Source organism: Nannobrachium achirus, assembly GCF_963921795.1.
Source record: "Nannobrachium achirus genome assembly, chromosome: 6".
NCBI classification, from domain to species: Eukaryota; Metazoa; Chordata; class Actinopteri; order Myctophiformes; family Myctophidae; genus Nannobrachium; species Nannobrachium achirus.
The window spans coordinates 61,935,072-61,956,637 of NC_137815.1; the positions used below are offsets into that span (position 1 = coordinate 61,935,072).

Genomic DNA, 21,566 nt, shown 5'->3' on the forward strand with positions numbered 1-21,566 from the left:
GCACACCATTCAGGATATTGCTTTAATAACGCCGTAAATGTGTCTTGCATCAGGCCGCTTGAGGCCTAATAAACAAGGACATGCAGGACGGACACACCCATAGTGGAATACAGACAGAACTCAGAGACAGGTATGTCGGTTGGCACCGTGGACATCCCTGCCAAGTCCCCGCTAGAATGGCAACAGGGGCGTCAATTGGGTATGGCAGGGGTATGCAGCTGCCATACCCTGGGTCCAGGGGGAAAATAAAAGTTACTTTTAAATATAAATCCATGAATGTCTCTCTGTCTATCTGTGCTGGTTATTATGTTGTTAACTTACAGTAAAATAACTACAAATGCAAAATTTAACAGAATGGTCACTTTAACAAGGTATTATAATTATATTCTCCACACTTGTATTCTCCCCATCTTGATAAAATGGTATATTCCCAGGTTCCGCAGGTCAGCTGCACAGGTGCAATGCATTATTGTTAATTGTGGCACGTTTACTAACATGCCAAGTTTAGCTGCACTTGAACAACCCTTCCAGGCTGCCATATCCAGCCCAAGAAACCGTAGAAACGGGGGGAAAAATAAAATGTACTTCTTAAAATGAATGTATCATGCCTGTTGCTAAGGTATGGCAACATGACTGGTGTCTTGCACGCGTGCGTGCAAGACACCAGTCATGTTGCCATACCTTAGCTTTTTCTGAACTGACGCCACTGAATGGCAATAAATGGAATATGACTGGATTCCTCGCTAATGGCTTCAGTTTGAGAGCTTTAGAAAAAAGCACTCCCTCACTTGAGGCTTGGATTTAACAGGAAAATAGGGATTTCGAGGACATTGCGAGGGCAACTGGGTCATTAACGACGTTGAATGCATGTCCTTTAGGCCTGCACACATACTGTGGCATGTGGTGAAGAATCACTGTAGACAGTGTGCTGTAAAGTTTACAGCGCTGTTTCCCAAGCATTGGGTCGGGACCCATGTGTGGGTTGCAGACACATTTTTATGGATCCCTTAATTCTTATTTCTTGTTTCCTACATTTAGTTTTACATTTTTATTATTTCTTAACATTTTCAAAAGATTTTCATGAATACAAATAAAATGCAAAGAAATCCCCAAAATTATAAAACTAAGAAGTAGTGAAAATAGGCGATCTACAAGCTCACAACGCGGGGTGAAGCGACACGTTGCGAGCTTGTAGATCTGCTATTTTCACTCGTTTGGGTCCCGTGCAAACGTCTAATTTCGCTTTTGGGTCACTCACGAGCTAATACGTTTGGAACCAGTGCTTTACAGCACACTGTAGGAGTTCACGTCGCGCCAAGACTCATTGGGAGAGTGCTGCCAGCCATGCTCGAGTGAAGAGAGAAAAAGTCCCCCCCTCCTGCCTTCTTTTTGCATGAGACTATAAGTAAAAAGACATCAGCATCATTACTGGGAAGTTTGATGAAACATCCAGACCAGCTGTAATCCTGGAGTGGCAGCAGTATTCTGTGGGAAGTTATTATGGCCGGGCATGCATGGGACTTAGGGAGTTTTTACAGTTGGAAGGTGTAAAAGTTTTGGCTCCACCTGACAACTTCTACTCACACACTGACAGGGGTGTCGCACTAAATTCTGGGCCCTGGGTACAAGGATTCACTCCTATTTTGTGCTTTAACTACGGTGCCGCGCTGTGAGCTTGTATATCTGCTATTTTTGAAAAATGGTGAAGATTTGTGTAAGTCTTTGAATATTTCAAATATTTAGTTCCAGGGATCCCCCAGAAGCAAAATTTGAGTTACATTTTTCACGACTTTTCAAAAATAGCAGATCTACAAGCTCGCAGCGTGGCACTCGGTGCCGCGCTGTGAGCTTATAGATCTGCTATTTTTCAATAGCTAAATTATAAAATAATTACGGCCCCTCCACCTTGGGCCCTAGTAACTCAGTCCCACTCCCCCCTCCCCCCCCCCCCCCCCCCCCCCCCCTTGTGACGCCCCTGCACACTGACCTACAATGAATCTAAACGCCTAATGTGAGGGGCCCCCCTTCCAGGCTCATGTGTCCACCTATTTTGTTTTGTAAAAAGAAGGGGCCAAGATAAGCATGTCCAAGTGGAAGTAGCGGTTGGTCTTACTTTTAAGACGTGATCGGACACGCCTGGTCAATATTCCGGCCATCAGTATTTTCCGCCAGATTGTAGAACAATGAAAATGACAAGAAGAGAAAAAAGCAGCACAGAAGCAACACAAGAGCGAGAGAATCGTGGCAAGTTGGTAGAGAATGGAATGGAACTTTTTTTACTGTTTTATTGCCAATGCAGACGTTCTGTAGGAAAGAGAATTTCTGGAGTCTGAAGCGTTTCCTAGCTCTTATTAACCTGCAAATGCAAAGACCCCTGTCAGGATAGTTTAATTTTATTTTTGATTGCAGATAATGTTTTTTTATTGTTTCTTCTTTCACAAACGCCTTGATCTGTTTTTAGCAACAGGCTGCTGAATTCACATTCCACAATAGAGATATATATTTGCATTCGTGTGCGTGTGCGTGCGTGCGTGCGTACACGTGTGCCCTTGCGTGATTCAGTCACTTCTGCAGCGCAACAGCTGTGTGTCATGTTGAAGGGACTCATCTGTTGTGCGACACCCATAACAACCCGGCTTGTGTTTTGTTCTTTGTTTTTTAGTTTTTTTGCTCCATCACCGTTCTGCTCCTCTGAACGTAGCAGCCGTAGTGGGCCACAGGAAGGTGGCAGTGTGTTGTTTTATATTACGTAGACAAGGGGTCTTCAAACTTTTCAGGCCAGGGACCCCTTAGTTGAAAGAGAGATGAAGCAGGGACCCCCATCCATATAGTTTCATTGTTGACTGCACAATCATCAGTGTATTTTGGATTCATGTCAGTTTGTGTTTTCAGCAGACCCGTGGTCAGCCTAATCAGTGCTCTCTGCCAGCTCTCTCGAATGCGCCTCTCTCCACTCGCGTGCACGCGATTCTTGCGGGTTTTGGGGTGTTTTTAGTCGGTTTTGGGTCGGTTTGGGTGGTTCATTAACTGTCGGCGGCGCCCCCTTGAGATTTCGCTCTAGGCGGTCACCTACACCGCCTATACCTAGCCACGGCACTGGTTTTGATCAGATATTTACTTGAACCGTCAATACTTATAAAACTTAACCTTTCACTTTGTACTTAGTCTGCTCTTTTTTTGGCTTAAGTTCTCAGAATATAGACGCTGTAGGGTTCTAGTGGTAAATACTAGAACCCTATCACACAAAGATTTGGAGAACCCCCTGTAGCAACTCTGAGGACTCCCTAGGGGTCCCGGACCCCCTGTTGAAGACCCCTGATGTACACAATATGTGTGTGAACTGCAAATGTGCCATGCATTTGACCTTTGGGGGAAAGGGAGCAACAATGGAGAGCACAAGGACCGTGTTCAGCTCTATCTGTTGTTACAGGAATTAAGCTCACGGCCACAGACTGCCAGTCCCCCAAGAAAGTGTGTGACTGACTGACAGAGAGCAGTGTGTGAGGTGTATGAGTGGTTTCTACGAAACCCTAAACTCACTAAGACTCGGTTTGAAAGCAAAGACAATGCGAGTGGCAGTGGCTCAAGAGAGCAGGCACCGTGGAATCGTGAGGTTCCCAGTTTAATCCCTCGCTCCTCCTTGCTGTGTGCAGAAGTGTCTTCACTAATCCCAAATGAGCCACGGAGCAGGTCGGTGCCATGCATGGGTTCCTCTGCCGTCTGTATGTGAATGGGTGACGGTAATGCACATTGTAAAGTGCTTTGGAGAGAGCTTCTACAGCAGGGGTCTTCAACGTTTTCAGGCCAAGGACCCCGTAGTTGAGAGAGAGATGAAGCAGGGACCCCCACAAACGTTTCATATAGATTCCATACAGTTTCATTGTTTGACAGCACAATCATGAATTTGTATTTTGGATTCTTGTCAATTTGTGTTAATATTTAACCACTTGAACCGTCATTACTTAATATACTTGACCTTTCACACTGTACTTTACTTTACCCCTTTGCTGATCTGCTATTTTTGCTAAAGTTCTCAGAATATGGACGTTAGGGTTGTGGTTAATATAAAAAAGGAGGGAAAAAAAGTTTCTATCACTCAAAGATTTGGAAGACCCCCTGTAGTAACTCTGCGGCCCCCCTAGGGGTCCCGGACCCCCTGTTGAAGACCCCTGTTCTACAGTAAATACACAAACCCCTGTTCCATATACTGTACATCAACATCTGGCAGATGATTTCTCATGTTGGTCTTTGTGAAGCAGCTATAGATTTGGTACTTTTTGCACTTTATTTTCAAACATTTGATCAGCTTCAAGTTGAAATATATTTTCTTTAGAAAGGCTTTTCGGCCTTTAATGTTAGTAAAGTGAAATAAGATCGAACCCAGCACACGCTGTCAGGTGTCAAAGCCTACTGTATGTGGTACGTGCCATAGAGACTTGAGTTCAATCATATCTTTTTGTATTTGTCGCATTCCTAAGACAAAAATGTGATTATAGTAAATTTACCCCCATTGATTCCGGATGTGGATCCAAATGCATGGCCCTGGATGGGGAAACCATCAGGGTAAATTTACTGTAATCAAACTTTTGTCTTAGGAATGCGACAAAAACCCAAAAAATATTGAACTCTCCATGGCGTGAGTAATCAATAGAAAAAAGGTCATTTTGTTGGTGAACTACCCCTTTAACCATTTGGTTACTGACGCCTCTAATCAAGTTGAAATTATCTCCTATCTTTTCAGTAGTGTCTTCAGCCAGTGGTCCAACATTCACAGCACACGTTTCGCTGTTCGTTTCTCTGCTTACCACTGCTGGAAGGCCTGTGTCCAACTGTGGGTAGTGAATAAGCCTCTTGGGATTATAGTTTTTAGGTCAGTTACAGAACAGGAGAGGGACTTATCATTTATCACAGGTTTAGTTTCTCTTTGTCAGTGGAGGACTTTCCTCACAATTACCAAGAGAATGATAGCATCTAAATCAGGCAGTGTCCAGGGCCACGGAGGTTATAGGCAGAGGCAGGGGTGGCGCACCAAATTCTGGGCCCTGGGTACAAGGATTCACTGCTTTATTTTGGGCTTTAACTATTGAAAAATATTGTAGATCTGCTATTTTTGAAAAATCTTGAAAAAAGTCTTTGAAGATTTTTTGAAAAACCTATGTTTCTATGTCAGTGGTGCTCAAACGTTTTCATGTGAAGGACCCCCAAAATGACATGGATTTGGCCACGGATCCCCATCACAAAATATTTAGTTCCAGGGACCCCCCAGAAGCAAAATCTGAGTTAAAAATGTTTGCTTAAAAAAGACATACTGTATATTCAAAGATTTGCACACATTTTCACGACTTTTCAAAAATTGCAGATCTACAAGCTTGCAGCGCGGCCCTCGGTGCCGCGCTGTGAGCTTGTATATCTGCTATTTTTCAATAGCTAAAGCTAAAGTATCCTTGTGACACCCCTGGGCAGAGGACCCATGTGAGAATGGATAGGACCTTCAGACAAGGCTTGACGATGTATAATCCGGCCCTCCACAAGGAATGTGGAGATTTATTCTTCCCTCCCAAGCACGAGACATAAGCAATGGACACAGGAAGTGGACAATCCTTACACGTCTTCCATCTCCCTTAAAGAGAATCCTCAGGTGACACAGAATCCTGTCAGGTCCTGAATCATGTCATCTTGTCTCCAGTTTGGGCTTTGCACTGCAGCACGATGTTAGTCAGGGAATTTTAATAAAACCCTGGGAATAAATTCCTTACCAAACAATTTCTTCACCAATGTGTTCGTAAAGGTGTCTAGTAACATCTAACAAAGACTGAAATTCAACATCCCTAGCAAAATATTTGACAGCTAGGGTAATTCTGGGTCTCATTCACTTACTATACACTGTACTCTAAGGGAAAAAATCACTACCAAAATATGCTTTAAGTAGCATGTTAGGGGTCTAACTAGGTGTTTTTAATTATTCTGAATCCATTGCAAGCATTTGTTTTGCACGAAAAACATTCATTGGGCCAAAATCAGACGCAAAAAAAGATGGTTTAGTGATGAGTCATCACTTTTCACAAGGTGTATGGGGTCCATTTTTGGCACAAGGAATGTTTTTCGTGCAAAACAAATGCTTGCAATGGATTCAGAATAATTAAAAACACCTAGTTAGACCCCTCACATCCCACTTAAAGCATATTTTTGGGAGTGATTTTTTCCCCTTATAGTACAGTGTATAGTAAGTGAATGAGACACAGAATTACACAGAACATTTTGCTAGGGATGTTGAATTTCAATCTTTGTTAGATACGTTACTAGACACCTTTACAAACACATTGGTGAAGAAATTGTTTGGTAAGGAATTTATTCCCAGATTTGACAGGTATTTTGCAAATTTTCCCTGACTATATACCATAAGTGCGTATTCAGAGCAACACAACCGCATAGCTCCACAGCTGCAATCCATATGTTCATCATGAGCAATCATGAACTGTGTGTAAGATCGTATAAAATATTGTGTGTAAATGCAGTGCACAAAATCACACCTAGTGTGAAATGAGTGGTGCTATTTAGGAGTTAATTAGTGTGGTTGCCCAACAGGGCAACACATTATAGTCCTAGGGAAACTTTATCTATTACTAGGGTAACCTTTCCGCTGCCATTGGAAATGGCAGGGATAGGGAATCAATAGGGAATCAATGGGAGTGGGAATCAGTAGGGAATCAATGGGAGTGGGAATCAATAGGGAATCAATTGGTCGAGCTTCACATGACAGTTAGCTTACTGTAGAATATAGTCAGCAACCGTCAGCAACCACACTCGCAATTTCCAATTGATCTTTCTAGTTTCATCAAGCGTCCCGATGGCCAATCACAGCACGTCCTGCAAAGCTTGGCCAATGGGACCCTGGGTGTACAACAAACTTTGTCCCGTTTGTGCCAAGATGTAGGCCAGATGTAGGCCACGCTTATTCACATTTTTTGGGGGCCCGAAAATTCTGGGGGACCTAAATTCTTGGGGGGCCGGAGATTTTTTGGGGACCGGACACGGCCAGATGTTGGAGCTTAGCTTCTTCCAGGAGCCTCTCTCAGTGCTGACAGTTGTCAGTGAAGCCTTCACCTTGTTGGTTCTTCCTGAGACGATGGTTCAGTTCCCTATTTTAGAAAGTAGATTGCTGTGGTTTGCCACCTCCTGTTTTCTGTCAGCAGGATATGGGAGTGACAGGGGAGGGGAGTAATCTAGAAGGAAGAGGATCACCTCATTGCTATTCTCTTTTTATCTAGTAGTTTTTCTTCTTACTGCTCGACTGCTTTGCAATTCCTTCTAGTCACTCCGCGAGCTATAGCATCACTATACACACACACGCATGCACGCACGTCGCACGCATACACACACATACACACACACACACGCACACGCACACGCACACACACGCACACACACACACACACACACACACACACACACACACACACACACACACACACACACACACACACACACATACACGCTGTAAGCAATACAAAGCTTGACACATCAACCCCTTGACCTTTATTGTCTTGGTGTAAATATGCAGATGCCAGGGACCTACATAGTACAGAACAACAAAAAGGCCACAGTGTCGATGTTATTTTCTCGTGAATGAATGCCCATGTTTAGTGAGTGATAGATAGGTGCTTCTGAGAGGGTTGGTATTGAATGGGCGCTGTGTAAATGCTAGCCAATGAACAGTGTTTGTGCTGTATAACATGTTTTGTTTGTCTGTGCTGTAATGTTGATTCTCTTTTTTTTCTCTCTCCTCTCTATAGGCGATGTTTACATACAGCCAACACAGGACACAAAGAATCCTGTTATCTATGGAGTATTCTCTGTCTCTGGGTCAGTACCTGAACCACTTCCCTGCACAATACCAGCAACTGTTCGCTGTCAGGCAGAAACCTATGAAATAATAACTACATTTCATTAATTTTGGAGCCCTTTTTTCTTTGCATTTCCTTTAAAGCAGGGGTCTTCAACGTTTTCAGGCCAGGGACCCCTTAGCTGAGAGACAGATAAAGCAGGGACCGCCACTACATATTGTATAAAATTGTGTTGCAGAAGAAAGATTTTCATAGATTTCTGAGACAGCTTAGACTTGTTTGACAGCACTGTCATCATGTTGGAGTAACGTGTATTTTCAGACATTTAACCACTTGGACCGTCAAATACTTTAGTCTGCTCTTCTTTGCCAAGAATAGACGGTCTACAAGCTTAAAATGCCTCGCAACGCGAGGCGTTGTAAGCCTGTAGATCTGCTATTTTTGGGTAATGTTCCACTCCGAATAGGGATGCTAGGGTTCAAGTGGTTAATGTAAAAAACATGATCCTATCACACAAAGATTTGGCGGCCCCCCTGTAGTAACTCTGAGGACCCCTAGGGGTCCCGGACCCCCTGTTGAAGTCCCCTGCTTTAGAGAAACAGTTTTGTCCATACACCGACAGTGAAGATCTGTTAATTGTCTTGTAGACCGGATTGAACAAAATAAAGAAGTGCATAATGGTACAAATGCATAGCTTTCATGGGAATTAAAACCCTACTATCCTGACTCTCTTCTTGTACTATTTCTCCTGTTCCACTGTGCAGGTCTGTCTTCAAAGGCTCAGCGGTTTGTGTGTACTCCATGGCAGACATACGAATGGTCTTCAACGGTCCTTTCGCCCACAAGGAAGGTCCCAATTACCAGTGGGTGGCCTACACTGGGAAGATCCCCTACCCTCGGCCTGGGACGGTGAGTGTCACTCTGCTCACACCATTCTCATATCAAACTGACACAATAATATTAAGCGCATATCTGGGAATGCCCATATATGTACGCTCCATATATGGCCAAGACAGAATTAATTTGCAAGTGCCTCAAATGTCTATAGCTGACCTGTTCTGACATGTTAGAATCCCTTTTATGCCCATCAATATTAAGCCCATATCTGGGAACGCCCATATATGGAGATATGGTCTCATGTGGTCTATAACATAAGACATCTATGATGTCAGATGTCAGTCATATCCATATTTGGGAAAATATTTTGTCCAACTTAAACAACCAACCGCAACTCGAATCACACTTGCAAATTAATTCCGTCCTGTGCGAATTGCGTCCTGCGCGACTTCGCCCTTTAGGACGAGGTCGCTTCTCGCCCTTAGGGCGTCTTACTGGTATAAATTAATATCATGTTCAAAAAATTACTTGGCATTTTTCTTTCAACGCTTGAAAAATGTGTTTTCATTGTGATACCGATAAATAGCAACTCAAAGTATACTCTGTTTGTAACATTGAACCGAGCTGGAACACAATTGATTTATTTAATTGACTAAAACTATGGCCAAAAAATATCGTCGACTATCTTTTTCACTGACGAAAACTAGGCTAAATAAAAAATAAGCTTTGATGACTAAAACTAAGACTATATATTCTCAATTTTGTCAACAAATAAAAACTATACAAAAATGTTAGGGAGGGACTAATGGAGAAGAGATCCAGTAGTAATTTTATGTTTGGTTGCGTTCGGTTGTTGTGCTCTGAAAATAGCAGATCTACAAGCTCACAACGCGTCATGCTGCAACACCTTGTGAGCTTGTAGATCGGCTATTTTCAGCATTCAACCAAGTGTAAAATCTGTCAAAATACATGTGTGTGTTTTAGTCAACTAAAACTAGACTAAAACCAAAACCTTTCAGATGACTAAAATATTACTAAAACTAAATGACATTTTAGTCATAAGACTATGACTAAACTAAGTCAAAATGTGCTGTCAAAATCAACACTGAAATTAATTCTCCTTTCTCACCTCCAGTGCCCTGGTGGTACATTCACCCCCAACATGCAGTCCACCAAGGACTACCCAGATGAAGTCATTAACTTCATGAGGAACCACCCCACCATGTACAACGCTGTGTACCCAGTACACAAGCGCCCCCTGGTGGTTCGGACCAATGTGGAGTATGAGTTCACCACCATCACAGTGGACCAGGTGACAGCAGCAGATGGCAACTATGAGGTGCTCTTCTTGGGGACCGGTGAGTGTCTTTCCAGAAACCAGGGCAAAGTCATAATCAGGCCATAGTTGTGGCAAAATGTAATTATCATTTAGATTTAGGCCGTAGTCATTGTGTCTCCAATAGGCTCATGAACCTTTGGTTTGAGGTCAGAATGGGGAATGGCAAAATCTGCGGAACATTACACAATAGAGAGAAGAATCCTTCAATAATAAAAATAAGAGTAAAGCCATCCTAGGCCTTTGTGAATAAGGCAGCGTTTAAAGGACAACAAGTGTTCATATTTTAGATAGTTATTAGAGAAAATAGTGTTAAAATGTTTTCATTTACTTCTTTATATCGTTTTGGTGATTTTAAGGATTATGATTTGCATGCATGCCCCCAGGTTGGGGGCATGCATGCAAGTGGCTAAATATGTATTTTTAGACACAATAAGCCCATTCCCAAGATGCACCGCAATCGTTCATGGGCAGATGTGACTTATGGGGGCTGGTGTAAATCAGTAACAAAGAAATTGCCGGCTTATTTTGTCTAAAAAGACATATTTGGCCACTTGTAAGCATGCCCCCAACCACTGAAATCAAAATACTAAAATCGCTTAAACAATAGAAAGCAGTAAATGAAAACAAGTTGTCCTTTAGCCAATCAGTGTCAAAGGGTTCTTATTGTACGTTACTCAATTCTCTTACTCAAGTAAACACTGGGAGCTTTGTACTTGTAGGGCAGGCGGGTATGATGCATAACAGAAGAACAGAGATAAATGAGCAGAGGTGGGAGGGGGGGTTACACTACAGGTATCCATCACCTTAATCTTAACCAGCAGTGTAAAACAGATTATGTGTTTGTCTGCGTGCTTTTGAACCTTTTGTGCACCCAGAGAATGACATCATGCAGCTCCCCTAAGCACGCACACCTAACATGGGGCACACGATTCCTTTTAGCTAGGTTCTTTGTGCTTTAGGTGGAAGACTGGGTGGGTGGGAGAGGGTGGACTAATGTCTTTGTGTGGATGGCGGCCTGCCCCACTGTGCCTTGGAGCCGCTGGAATGTCTGTCCATTCAGCCGCTGTAAGAGACCGGCATTCAGCTCAGCGTTGGGGCACATCGGAGAAGTCATAATAAATCTCAGGTATCCTGCTCTCAGGAATGCCTCACTCGGCACAGGAATCAAACATGCCATTGGCTGCAGCGCGTCTCGGAGAATTCCTCCAGTGCACTAACAGACATGGGTCAAGACGAGGAAATCGGGGCTTGTCGAGAGGGATGTTGTTACGGTAGTGACAGTCTTTACGCTAAAGCAAGTAGAACCGAGTTTTGCATCGTTGGGCAAAAACGAATCTGAAGAGTACAGTAAGAACTGGGGGTATGAGGATTAGCTGTCACTCTATAGCACAGGGGTCTTCAACGTTTTCAGGCCAAGGACACCTTAGCTGAGAGAGATATGAAGCAGGGACCCCCAGATTCCATATAGTTTCATCGTTTGACAGCACAATCATCAGTGATTTCGGATTCATGTCAATTTGTGTTATCAGATATGTAACCACTTGAACCATCAATAATTAACTTGACCTTTCACTCTGTACTTAGTGTGCTCTTTTTCCCCCTCTTTGCCGAAAATAGCTAATCTACAAGATCTACAAGATCTACAAGCTCACAACGCCTCGTGCTGCGAGGCGTTGTGAGCTTGTAGAGCTGCTATTTTTGGCTAAAGTTCTCAGAATATGGACGTTAGGGTTAAAGTGGTTCATATAAAAAATGAGAAACAAAGTTTCTATCACACAAATGGGTCCCGGACCCCCTGTTGAAGACCCCTGCTATAGCAGGTTGGGAGACTAGAATGAAGACCCTAGAGGTGGATTGTGTGTCTGTGTGCGTACAGTGTCTCAGATTGCAGCGGGTGTGCGTAGGTGGTGGCATGTGGTTGACAGGGGTGTGTTGTGCTCCTCAGACAAGGGGACGGTTCAGAAGGTGATCGTTCTGCCCAGAGACGACCTGCAGACAGAGGAGCTGGTCCTGGAGGAGGTGGAGGTGTTCAAGGTGAGCTCCACCATGTGCAGATCCTTCTGTGTCCCCGTGGATCATCAGCAACCACACCAGAGCATGTGAGCTGGGGGGAAATGACGCTCCTGTTCGCTGTTGTCAAGCTTGCTGTTAGTATTCGCTGGTGTTGATTCCCCCCCGTCGCTCACCTTGATTTGCGCACCGGTCGCTCCACTCAGACCCGTCTGCTGCCGGCAGCAGCAAAAAAAGTATTTTGCTGCAGGAAAAAAAAGTATGTTGCTACGTGTCCAAAACACTTTCTCTTTTGCCACAAATGCATCCCCATCAGTGTAAAGAGCCTCGATGGAGCCTCGATGAACAGCTAGGCCTACTACTTTGACGGCGTCTAAGTTTCCTTTTTATGTAGGCATAGTTTTTCAGCCAGGTTCGTTCAGCCAAAACCTGTCACATGCGTTTCAAATTGTATCCTTTGACTGGCTGGTAATATAACATAGCTCACATAGGGTATTTATAAACATACTTTACGGATTAATTTGAATGAAATCTTGATCAGGGATGTGCGCTTTGCACTTTCTTTGTGTCTGTCCGGCAAACCGGGCATGCTCAAACATGTGGTGCGCGGCCTCGGCCTGAGCGGCTTGGAGTGGCAGGCGGTCCTCACTCCGAGTTCACTCCTACCTTTTTATAAACACACTCCCTGCTAGGTTAGAAATCGCCCCGCTCCGCTCCAACTCTGCTCCGCTCACATGCTCTGAACCACACACCCTTTTTTTCCAAACTATATTTCCATATATATTGAATCACTGTAAAGATACCACATTTTGCTCACAATAAATCATCTTCCTGTTCAAGGTCCCTACTCCAATTACAACAATGAAGATCTCATCCAAAAGGGTAAGCATATGTCTGTGCAACAGATTGCCTTGTGGGCCTATATCTCTTTACTGGGATAAAGAGCCAGACAGAGGGAATGAAATCAATGAAACGGGAAATAATTTGGAAATGTCACAAGCTACATGTATACAGCTGTGGAACTAATGCCTCCCTCCATAATTCATAGAAGGCCTGTATGGCTGCAAGACAATGACCAGAGAAATATGGAGAAAACATTAAGCGTTTAGTCTCGTCTTTCACCGTGATTAAAATACTTGGCTTTCCCTGCAATACATGATGTGACGTCATTCTTCAGAAAGAATGAGAGAGAGAGAGAGTTCCTGCTATACTGTCTGCCAGAATGATGAATTCAAAACAGCTGATCATAAAAAGTGAAGGTGCATTGTCATGAAATAATGGCAACCTGAGCATTTTAAAGATGACCTCAGCATTAAACGAGTCTGGATTAGTTGACGGGAACCCCTTTTGGGGTTCTTGTTGCTATGTACAGTATATAGCAACATATCGTCACTGTCGGGCAGAAATCTCCTATCTCCAAGTTTAAAATGTGCACATTTTGTAAAGCCCTGCTTCATCCAAGACTGCCGCACAAAACTAGTGAAAATTGCTACAAGCACAAGCACACAATTGTGTGCTTGTACTGTAGATCGGCTATTTTCACTAGTTTAAATCATTTTTAAAATGATAAATACAAAAACGGTATTTGGACAAACAAGGTTTCCACTGACGATATATATATATATATATATATTTTTTTTTTTACATTTTTGAATAAATATTTGAAGTTATTCAGAAAACCTAAGTCAGGATTTAGAGGCCTTTTTTTTTAATCAGCCTTAGTCCTAAATGGTTTTAACAGTTCAGATTGTGGAATGCAGATTGTCTTGCACTGGCCTTTAACACACTGTCCCATGTTCTGTTAAATAGCAACAGTTATACGTGTCGTCTGAGATGGGGGTGACACATCTGGCTCTCCATCGGTGTGACGTCTATGGCGAGGCCTGTGCCGACTGCTGCCTGGCCAGAGATCCTTACTGTGCCTGGGATGGCAAGTCCTGCTCGCGCTACTCTGCCTCGCAGAAGAGGTAAGCAACTAGCATGAGCCAAATTAACCAACTAACTTTGGTGACCCACACACAAACATTATCGTCGTTGTCGGGTGGAAACCTTGTACTGTATGTCCAAAACCGTTTGTTTTGTATTTATCATTTTAAAAATGATTTAAACTAGTGAAAACAGACGATCTACAAGCACACAACGCCTCGCGGTGCGAGGCGTTGTGTGCTTGTAGATCTGCTGTTTTCACTACTTTTGTGCAACAGCCCTGTATGGTGAAGCAGGACTTTACTTTGCGAAGAAATGTACAAATTTGAAACTTGGAGATACAAGGTTTCTGCCCGACAGTGACGTTATGTATCCTTGTCTGACCTTGATGGTAAATCTGCTGCCTGAATGGCTGACTGGCATTATTGGTCCTGAAATGGCAATCTTGAATATTTTAACCATAGTTTGTTGCCCTTTATACTTGGGGTAATGTGTCTTTACAGTTGCACTAATACATGTACATGTGTGTGCATATATCTTCCTAACAATATTTGATACCTGTTGTAACCAGTGTCATCAGTCATATTTTGGATAATGTCACATTTGCAGTGACATGACTTGCGACCATGATGGAGAAAGTTGCATTATCGAGTTTGACGGTCGAATGGCTTTCATGTTTTGTGGAATGGCTTTGAATGGCTTGCAGTTGCTTTATAATATTTTCTCTCCTTATTCGGCAATACTGGTCTGACCCCTTTAGACGAAGCCGGAGGCAAGACGTTAAGTACGGGAACCCCATCCGTCAGTGTAGAGGCTTCAACTCTAATGGTAGGACTTCTCCTCTGTACTTACCGTGCATCTAGCAACTGCACATTGATGGTTATCTGTTATTAAAGGACAACTTTGTTTTTTTTACAACAAGGGTTCATATTTTAGATTGTAATTAGAGAAAAGACAAGATGAGTGTTAAAACATTTTCGTTTACTTCTTTCTACCGTATTAGCGATTTTAACATTGATTTTCAGTGGTTGGGGGCATGCGCCACAATTTCTCATGGGCAGATGTGACTTATGGGGGCTAGTAGTGTTACTGTAAATAGTGATAAAGAAATTGCCGGCTTATTGTGTCTAAAAAGACACATTTAGGTACTTGCACGCGTGCCCCCATGCACTGAAATCAAAGTCATTCAAATCACTAAAACAATAGAAAGAGGTAAATGAAAACATTTTAACACTCATCTTTTCTTTTCTCTAATTACAATCTAAAATAGGAACCCTTGTTGTAAACATTTACCAAAGGCCTGCTTTTTTCAACAATTCTTTCTTTCTGGTTTTCCAATACTATAAAATATACACAGCTGAGGAATAGCCAATGACTAAACTGGGGAGAAAATACAACAACAATAAAAACTGTTAAAAAATAATGCAAATAATAGCATGTCTCATATAGTACAGATCTAGTGGTGTTCAAAGCATTCATAGTATTGGACTATAATCACATTTGTATAGAACAGGGGTCTTCAACAGGGAGTCCGGGACCCCTAGGGGGTCCTCAGAGTTACTGCAAGGGGTCCTCCAAATCTTTGTGTGATAGAAACCTTTTTTCTGTATATATATATATTTTTTATATTAACCACTTGAACCCTAGCATCCATATTCTGAGAACTTGAGCCAAAAATAGCAGATCTACAAGCTCACAACGTCTCGCGCTACGAGGCTTTGTGAGCTTGTGGATCTGCTATTTTCGGCAAAGGGGTTTGGTGTAGAGGGGGAAAAGAGCAGACTAAGTATGGAGTGAAAGGTCAAGTTTATTAACTATTGACAGTTCAAGTGGTTAAATATCTGAAAACACAAGTTGATATGAATCCAAAATACATTGATGATTGTACTGTCAAACAATGAAACTATATGGAATCTATGAGAAGGTTGTGGGGGGTCCCTGCTTCATCTCTCTCTCTCTGCTAAGGGATCCTTGGCCTGAAAACACTTAAGACCCCTGGTATAGAATGTATACTTTGTATGGCTTATGATAATGCACCTGGCTACCATGGTAATATGGTAATGTGTGTCTTTAACCCTGCAGTCAATAAGAACACATTGGAGATGGTGCAATATGGGGTAGAGGGCAGCAGTACCTTCCTGGAATGTCAGGCCCGCTCTCCGCATGCCATCCTCAAGTGGCATCTGCAGAGAGATAACAGTGACCGCAGGAAAGAGGTGAGCAGCCAGATTGTGTATTTGTCGAGTGCCAAAGTCACAGAACTCTTCCATCATAAATGGTACAGTAAATGATGCAATTATATATCGCCTTTATTCAAAGCTCTTTACATAGTGTTACATGGTGCTCTTTACATAGTGTTACATGGTGGAGACTTACAAAAAAGTGTTTTATTGGGCTTCACCGTTTCGATCCATCTGACCTTCATCGGGTATCGTGAAGGCAGCCTTGCAAGGCACCAACCTCTCATCTGGAGCAGTTAGGAGTTCAATGGCTTGCTCAAGGATACGCAGCCAGTAGGAGCTGTGATAGAACCAGGATCCTTCTAATTACCACCTGAGCCACTGCTGTTGGCTTAGTTTTTTCGCTGTACACAACACAACTTTTTTTTCTTTTCATACTTCTCTGTAACTTTGTAACCTTAACTGATGTGCCGCCTTTGGACAATCTACTGCCCCAGCAATGATACAAAGTAGCTCTCCTGTTAATGAGGGATGATTTACATTTTTAATCCATGGAAGAAATCAAGATTTTATTTGTGTGTGTGTGTGTGTGTGTGTGTGGGGGGGGGGGGGGGGGGGGGGGGGGGGGGGATATTTTCTGACCTCCACCTGAAAAAACATTGCTATACTGTTCATTTTGTTACAAAGAGTAGAGGAGGTTACATTTTGACAATATGTCACGTTTGAAAAATGAGTAGAGCATAACTCTTTCCAGGGTAGCGTTAGCATGATAAAGTGACGCAGGCACCAATCGCATGGCGCCTGTGTGTGCGTGCGTGCGTGCGTGCGTTTCCCCATAGACCTCCAACTATCCTTATCCCCAGGGGAAGGACACATAAAGGAGAAATGGTGAAACCCCCGTCTTACAATATATAACCTCAGGCGCTAGTTAAAGTTTTATTGTGGTACTGTGTTCTATTGCTGCCTTTCTTTTATTGACTGCTCTGCTGGATGCTCTGTATTCACACAGGCACGGCTGACTTGGCTCTGCCGTTGCCTCGCACATCTGATTCCGAGCACAAAAGCTGTCGTCACCTAATCAGAGTCCTGGATAGGGATATGCAGAGCCCTGGATAGGGATATGCAAAGGGATATAAAAAGAAAAGGGGAACGCACAGTTGATCATGTCTCTGTTTTTACCATTCGGGCCTGGGGCTAGTCATAAATAAAGCGATTATGACAGGGAAGGAATGCGCAAATAGTCACAACACGGGTGTGTCAGCTTCTGAACGGTCTCTCTGGTCTCCCCATCCTTCTCGCAGATGCGCTGTGACGGGCGGGTGCTGAAGACGGAGCAAGGCCTGCTGCTGCGCTCGCTGCAGCCCTCCGACTCGGGCATGTACCAGTGCACGGCCACGGAGAAGAACTTCAAGCACACGCTGGTCAAGCTGCAGCTGGTGGTGCTGTCGGGCCGGGCCGTCAACAACGTGCTGGTGGAGGGCGGAGGAGGCGGCGGGGCGATGGTGCCATCCTCGCTGGGCACCCAGTGGGCCCCCAGTGCGGGCCAGTACAAAGACCTGCTGACCATCCTGAGCCAGCCGGAGATGGGCCTCATCAACCAGTACTGCCAGGACTACTGGCAGCTGGGCGACCCGCTGCTGGGGAGCGTCAAGGCCAAAGACCTCAAGGAGCTCAAGGAGCAGAAGAAGCCCCGCAACCGCCGGCATCACGGAGGAGCGAGGGGGGAGGGAGAGGAGGAGGAGGAGGAGGAAGACGAGCAGATGAAGACATGAGGAGACGCGTGCTCCTCTTTTTTTTTGTCCGAAATGGCCTCGATCGCCCCCAGCACCCTCCCCCTGTCCCCAACCACCCTGTGAAAACTGGGATAGAATCAATGAGAGTAAAGATGTGTGAAACGATCAAAACAACAAAACCGACAAAAAGAGATAAACTGAGAGAAGAGAAGCTTAGGTCTGAGTTGTGCTTAGTCGCGTGCGGGTGTCACTCGCGGGAAATTGCCGATCTACAAGCTCATGTCGCGTTGCCGTTTAAAGCATTGTGAGCTTGTAGATCTGCTATTTTCAGTGTGTGGCACCGGCATGCAACAAAGTATAAACCCGGCTTAACAGACAAAACCCTGCACACAGTAAGATATATGATACACAGTATTTATTGTAGGTTGTATATAGTATCATTCTGTGGATTTCTTTGTACTTATAGAGGGAAAAAAACATGCTCTTTGTGTATAGGTAACTTTGGGGCGAATATTATTATTATTATTGACATTAATTTTATTGTTGCTGTTACTGTCACTTAAAAAGATCTCATTTTGTCACCGATCAGCATCATCATCACATCGTTTATGACGTTGACAACTGTCTGGAATGTACGCACAGGCGTGTGAGCTGTTGGGAGTGAGCTACAGGACGAGGAGTTCTTTGGGATGGGGACGTGTACTGTGGATCACTGTGGGGAATGGGATCCATGTTGTGTCTTGTTTGTATTGACTCAGTGCCAGGACTCCGAGATCCTGGACTCTCCCGACATACGTACCTGTGAGACTCGACCCCATCACGGCTGCATGTGGACAGAGACTTTTTCTATTGCAAGGGATCCACAAAATGTACTTGGTGTCAAAAAAAGAAAATGTAATTTCTCCAATGGGAACCCAGACATCCCATGTGACAGTTAAAAATATCCCTACTACCGCAAAGTAGTAGGCCACTGGTATCTTGCCCTGATTGGCTACCTTCCATTTGCTGGTTGAGGCATGATGCTAAAACGTTGCAACGTGTTTGCTACTTGTTAGCTCAGATCCTGTTCAGGATTATGAAAATGTATATTTGTTGAGCAAAAGGATCGGGGGGAAAAAAGGATTTAAGTCTCAATTGTACATTGAGAAAATGTCGACTTCTTTTTCTATATTCCCGCTAATATTTCCAATGAAAATCTCAGAAAACAATTTAATGAAAAGTCAAGCTTGGGTTCTTTTTTTTTTATGAATTATCCCATTAGACTAAGTGCACGTTAAAACCTCAGCGTTAATTTATCCATTTGTAACTCCGAGTGTACAAAGGTAACCAAAAGGATCTGTGTCAGAGTGTATAAATGAATCTTTTGGTTACATTTGTACACTCTCATAGTTAAATGAACACTGAGGATTTGACTGTGTGTGCGGTGCAATAAAGGGTCAAGGTTTTGCACAAAGGGCATTATTGTTTAACCTCCAAAAGATTCAAGAAGTGGTCTTTTGAAGGTGGATACTCAAAACATTGGCCATGGCCAGACACCGCAAGCACACTTTGGGAAAGTACATGTTACTATGGTCAAACAGAGAGCACAATTCAACCTAAGGTGAATGGTGTACGTGCCAAGATCATTTTGACAAGGCCGCAGGCATGTTGAGAGGCTAATGTATACTGTATTTCATCGCACATCCTTTTCGATCAATGACATCATTTCAACGGAAAAGTCACTCAACATGTTTATTTTCCAGGTGAAAATATGGCATGTTTGTCGGGTGTCCCTCGTTGAAAGGGGAGTGTGACAATGTATAAATTAGCCTTTAGTTCCGAGCATGAGATATTCAGATCCGTTGACATTCATGTGTGGGTTAAAACATAAAAAAGTAACACTTGTATACACAACAGAGCATCGTAACAATGTTGTGACACTAACCAAAATATTGGGAAGCTGGCTTTTCATTGTGTGCATGAACCTGTATCTGTACTGTAATTATGATAAGATGCTATGTGGTTGTCTTTCTGTTCTTCACCTCTTTAACTGTTAATAATTGACGTGTACAGTATGCCGAGGAGCATTCTCGGAGGCAGCAGCTTGTGGATCTGCGGTTGTCGGTGCACAACTAAGTACAAATAAGGCTTAAATGGGGTTGCAACTCCTATACCTAAAGATCTTCTAACCGTGTGTGTGTGTGTGTGTGTGTGTGTGTGTGTGTGTGTGTGTGTGTGTGTGTGTGTGTGTGTGTGTGTGTGTGTGTGTGTGTGTGTGTGTGTGTGTGTGTGTGTGTGTGTGTGTGTGTGTGTGTGTGCGCGCGCGCGCATGTGCGTTTGTGCGCGTAAAACAGATAACATCAATGGACTTTAGTTGGGACAATATAATGGTAAATGTAGGTGTGGTGGTCTAAGACAGGGGTTTTCAAACTTGTTTGACTAGGGGCACCCCTGTAAATAACTTTTTCATCCACGGCACCCCTGAATTACACTTTTAATTTTTAGAATCTTACATAAGCGACGCAGATATATACATCTTTCCAACTGAGATACGGTAGGCTATGTCACTGAGAAATATCCGTTTCCATCAGAACTGACTGAAAATAACTTTATACTTGACGTTTAACCACTTGAGACCCTGCATCTCTATTCTGGGGGGAAGGTTCACCAAAAATAGCCAATCTACAAGCTCACAACGTGTCACGTTTTGCTGCGTTGTGAGCTTGTAGATCTGCTATTTTTGGTGAAATGTCGGCCATAGATGGAAAAATAACTCATCTACAGTGCAAATCAGGTCTCCACATAGTTAAGTGATATTGATGTAGTGATATTGCTGAATTCCAAATATCATCAAATTATTCTGAGGCACCCCTGGACTGGCATCACGGCACCCCAGGGTGCCCCGTCCGTCACCCACTTTGAAAACCCCTGGTCTAAGACATTGGATGCAGTATGTTATGTTATGGTTTGGTATCTCTTTGACATGTTGTAGAAAGGCCTGTACAGTATGAGAGTATAAGACAACATCTATGTTTTTATACAGGGATCTTTTTCATTTCCTCCATGGGATTTTTTGTTCATTCCCAGAACCAGTCTGATGTCTCTCTCTTCCAACCAAAACCAGAGGTGTTACAGTAAAAAAAAGAAAGGAAAAAAAGAAAAAAAAGAAGAAGAAAAAATCAACAGGTGATAAACGGTTGTACAATTTGTTGTTATTTTTATGACGCGTCTTTAGTTTTTAAGTGTTTTTTATTGGTTTTCTATTTTTGTTTTTTGCATTATCACTTAAGACTTTCTGAAGAAAAAAAAAGAGAAACAAAATGCACAGAGGTGATGTTATTGTTATATTGTGTAAATTACGTTTTCTTTCTCCCTTTTCATTGTTGTTGCCGACTAATAAATTAAAGCTCTATATTTTATAAGAATGGAATGTCCATCCCCCTCCCCCTCCCGTCATTGTGATTGGCTTGATAGTGGATGTCTCCGTGTTCTTGTCCAGAACCCTCTGGATCCTTGGAATAAAGATGTACCTGTTAAAGACATGTACGCACATTTCTGTGAGAGCAGAACCATGCTTATTGCGACCATAGAGAAACGTCACAGCTTGTCCGTGTAGACGTGTACACATTTTTACAGTCTATGGCAGGGTTCCCCAATAGGCGGCCTGTGAGGGGCTACTGTCTGGCTCCCACCAACCCCAGTAATAATGGTGGTATAA

At 43.2% G+C, this 21,566-nt stretch overlaps 1 protein-coding gene across 1 annotated transcript in view; it reads left to right on the forward strand.

The window, feature by feature from the left end:
* Positions 1-21,249, forward strand: part of sema3fb (sema domain, immunoglobulin domain (Ig), short basic domain, secreted, (semaphorin) 3Fb) — a 104,603-nt gene extending 83,354 nt beyond the window's left edge. Inside the window, exons 10-18 of the mRNA XM_080728902.1 lie at positions 7,794-7,863; positions 8,609-8,753; positions 9,817-10,039; positions 11,966-12,054; positions 12,871-12,912; positions 13,840-13,996; positions 14,701-14,784; positions 16,039-16,172; positions 17,438-21,249. Coding sequence (XP_080585028.1) covers positions 7,794-7,863; positions 8,609-8,753; positions 9,817-10,039; positions 11,966-12,054; positions 12,871-12,912; positions 13,840-13,996; positions 14,701-14,784; positions 16,039-16,172; positions 17,438-17,908 — 1,415 coding nt within the window. The 3' untranslated portion in view covers positions 17,909-21,249. The remainder of the gene's footprint in view (positions 1-7,793; positions 7,864-8,608; positions 8,754-9,816; positions 10,040-11,965; positions 12,055-12,870; positions 12,913-13,839; positions 13,997-14,700; positions 14,785-16,038; positions 16,173-17,437) is intronic.
* Positions 21,250-21,566: the final 317 nt, after the last annotated feature.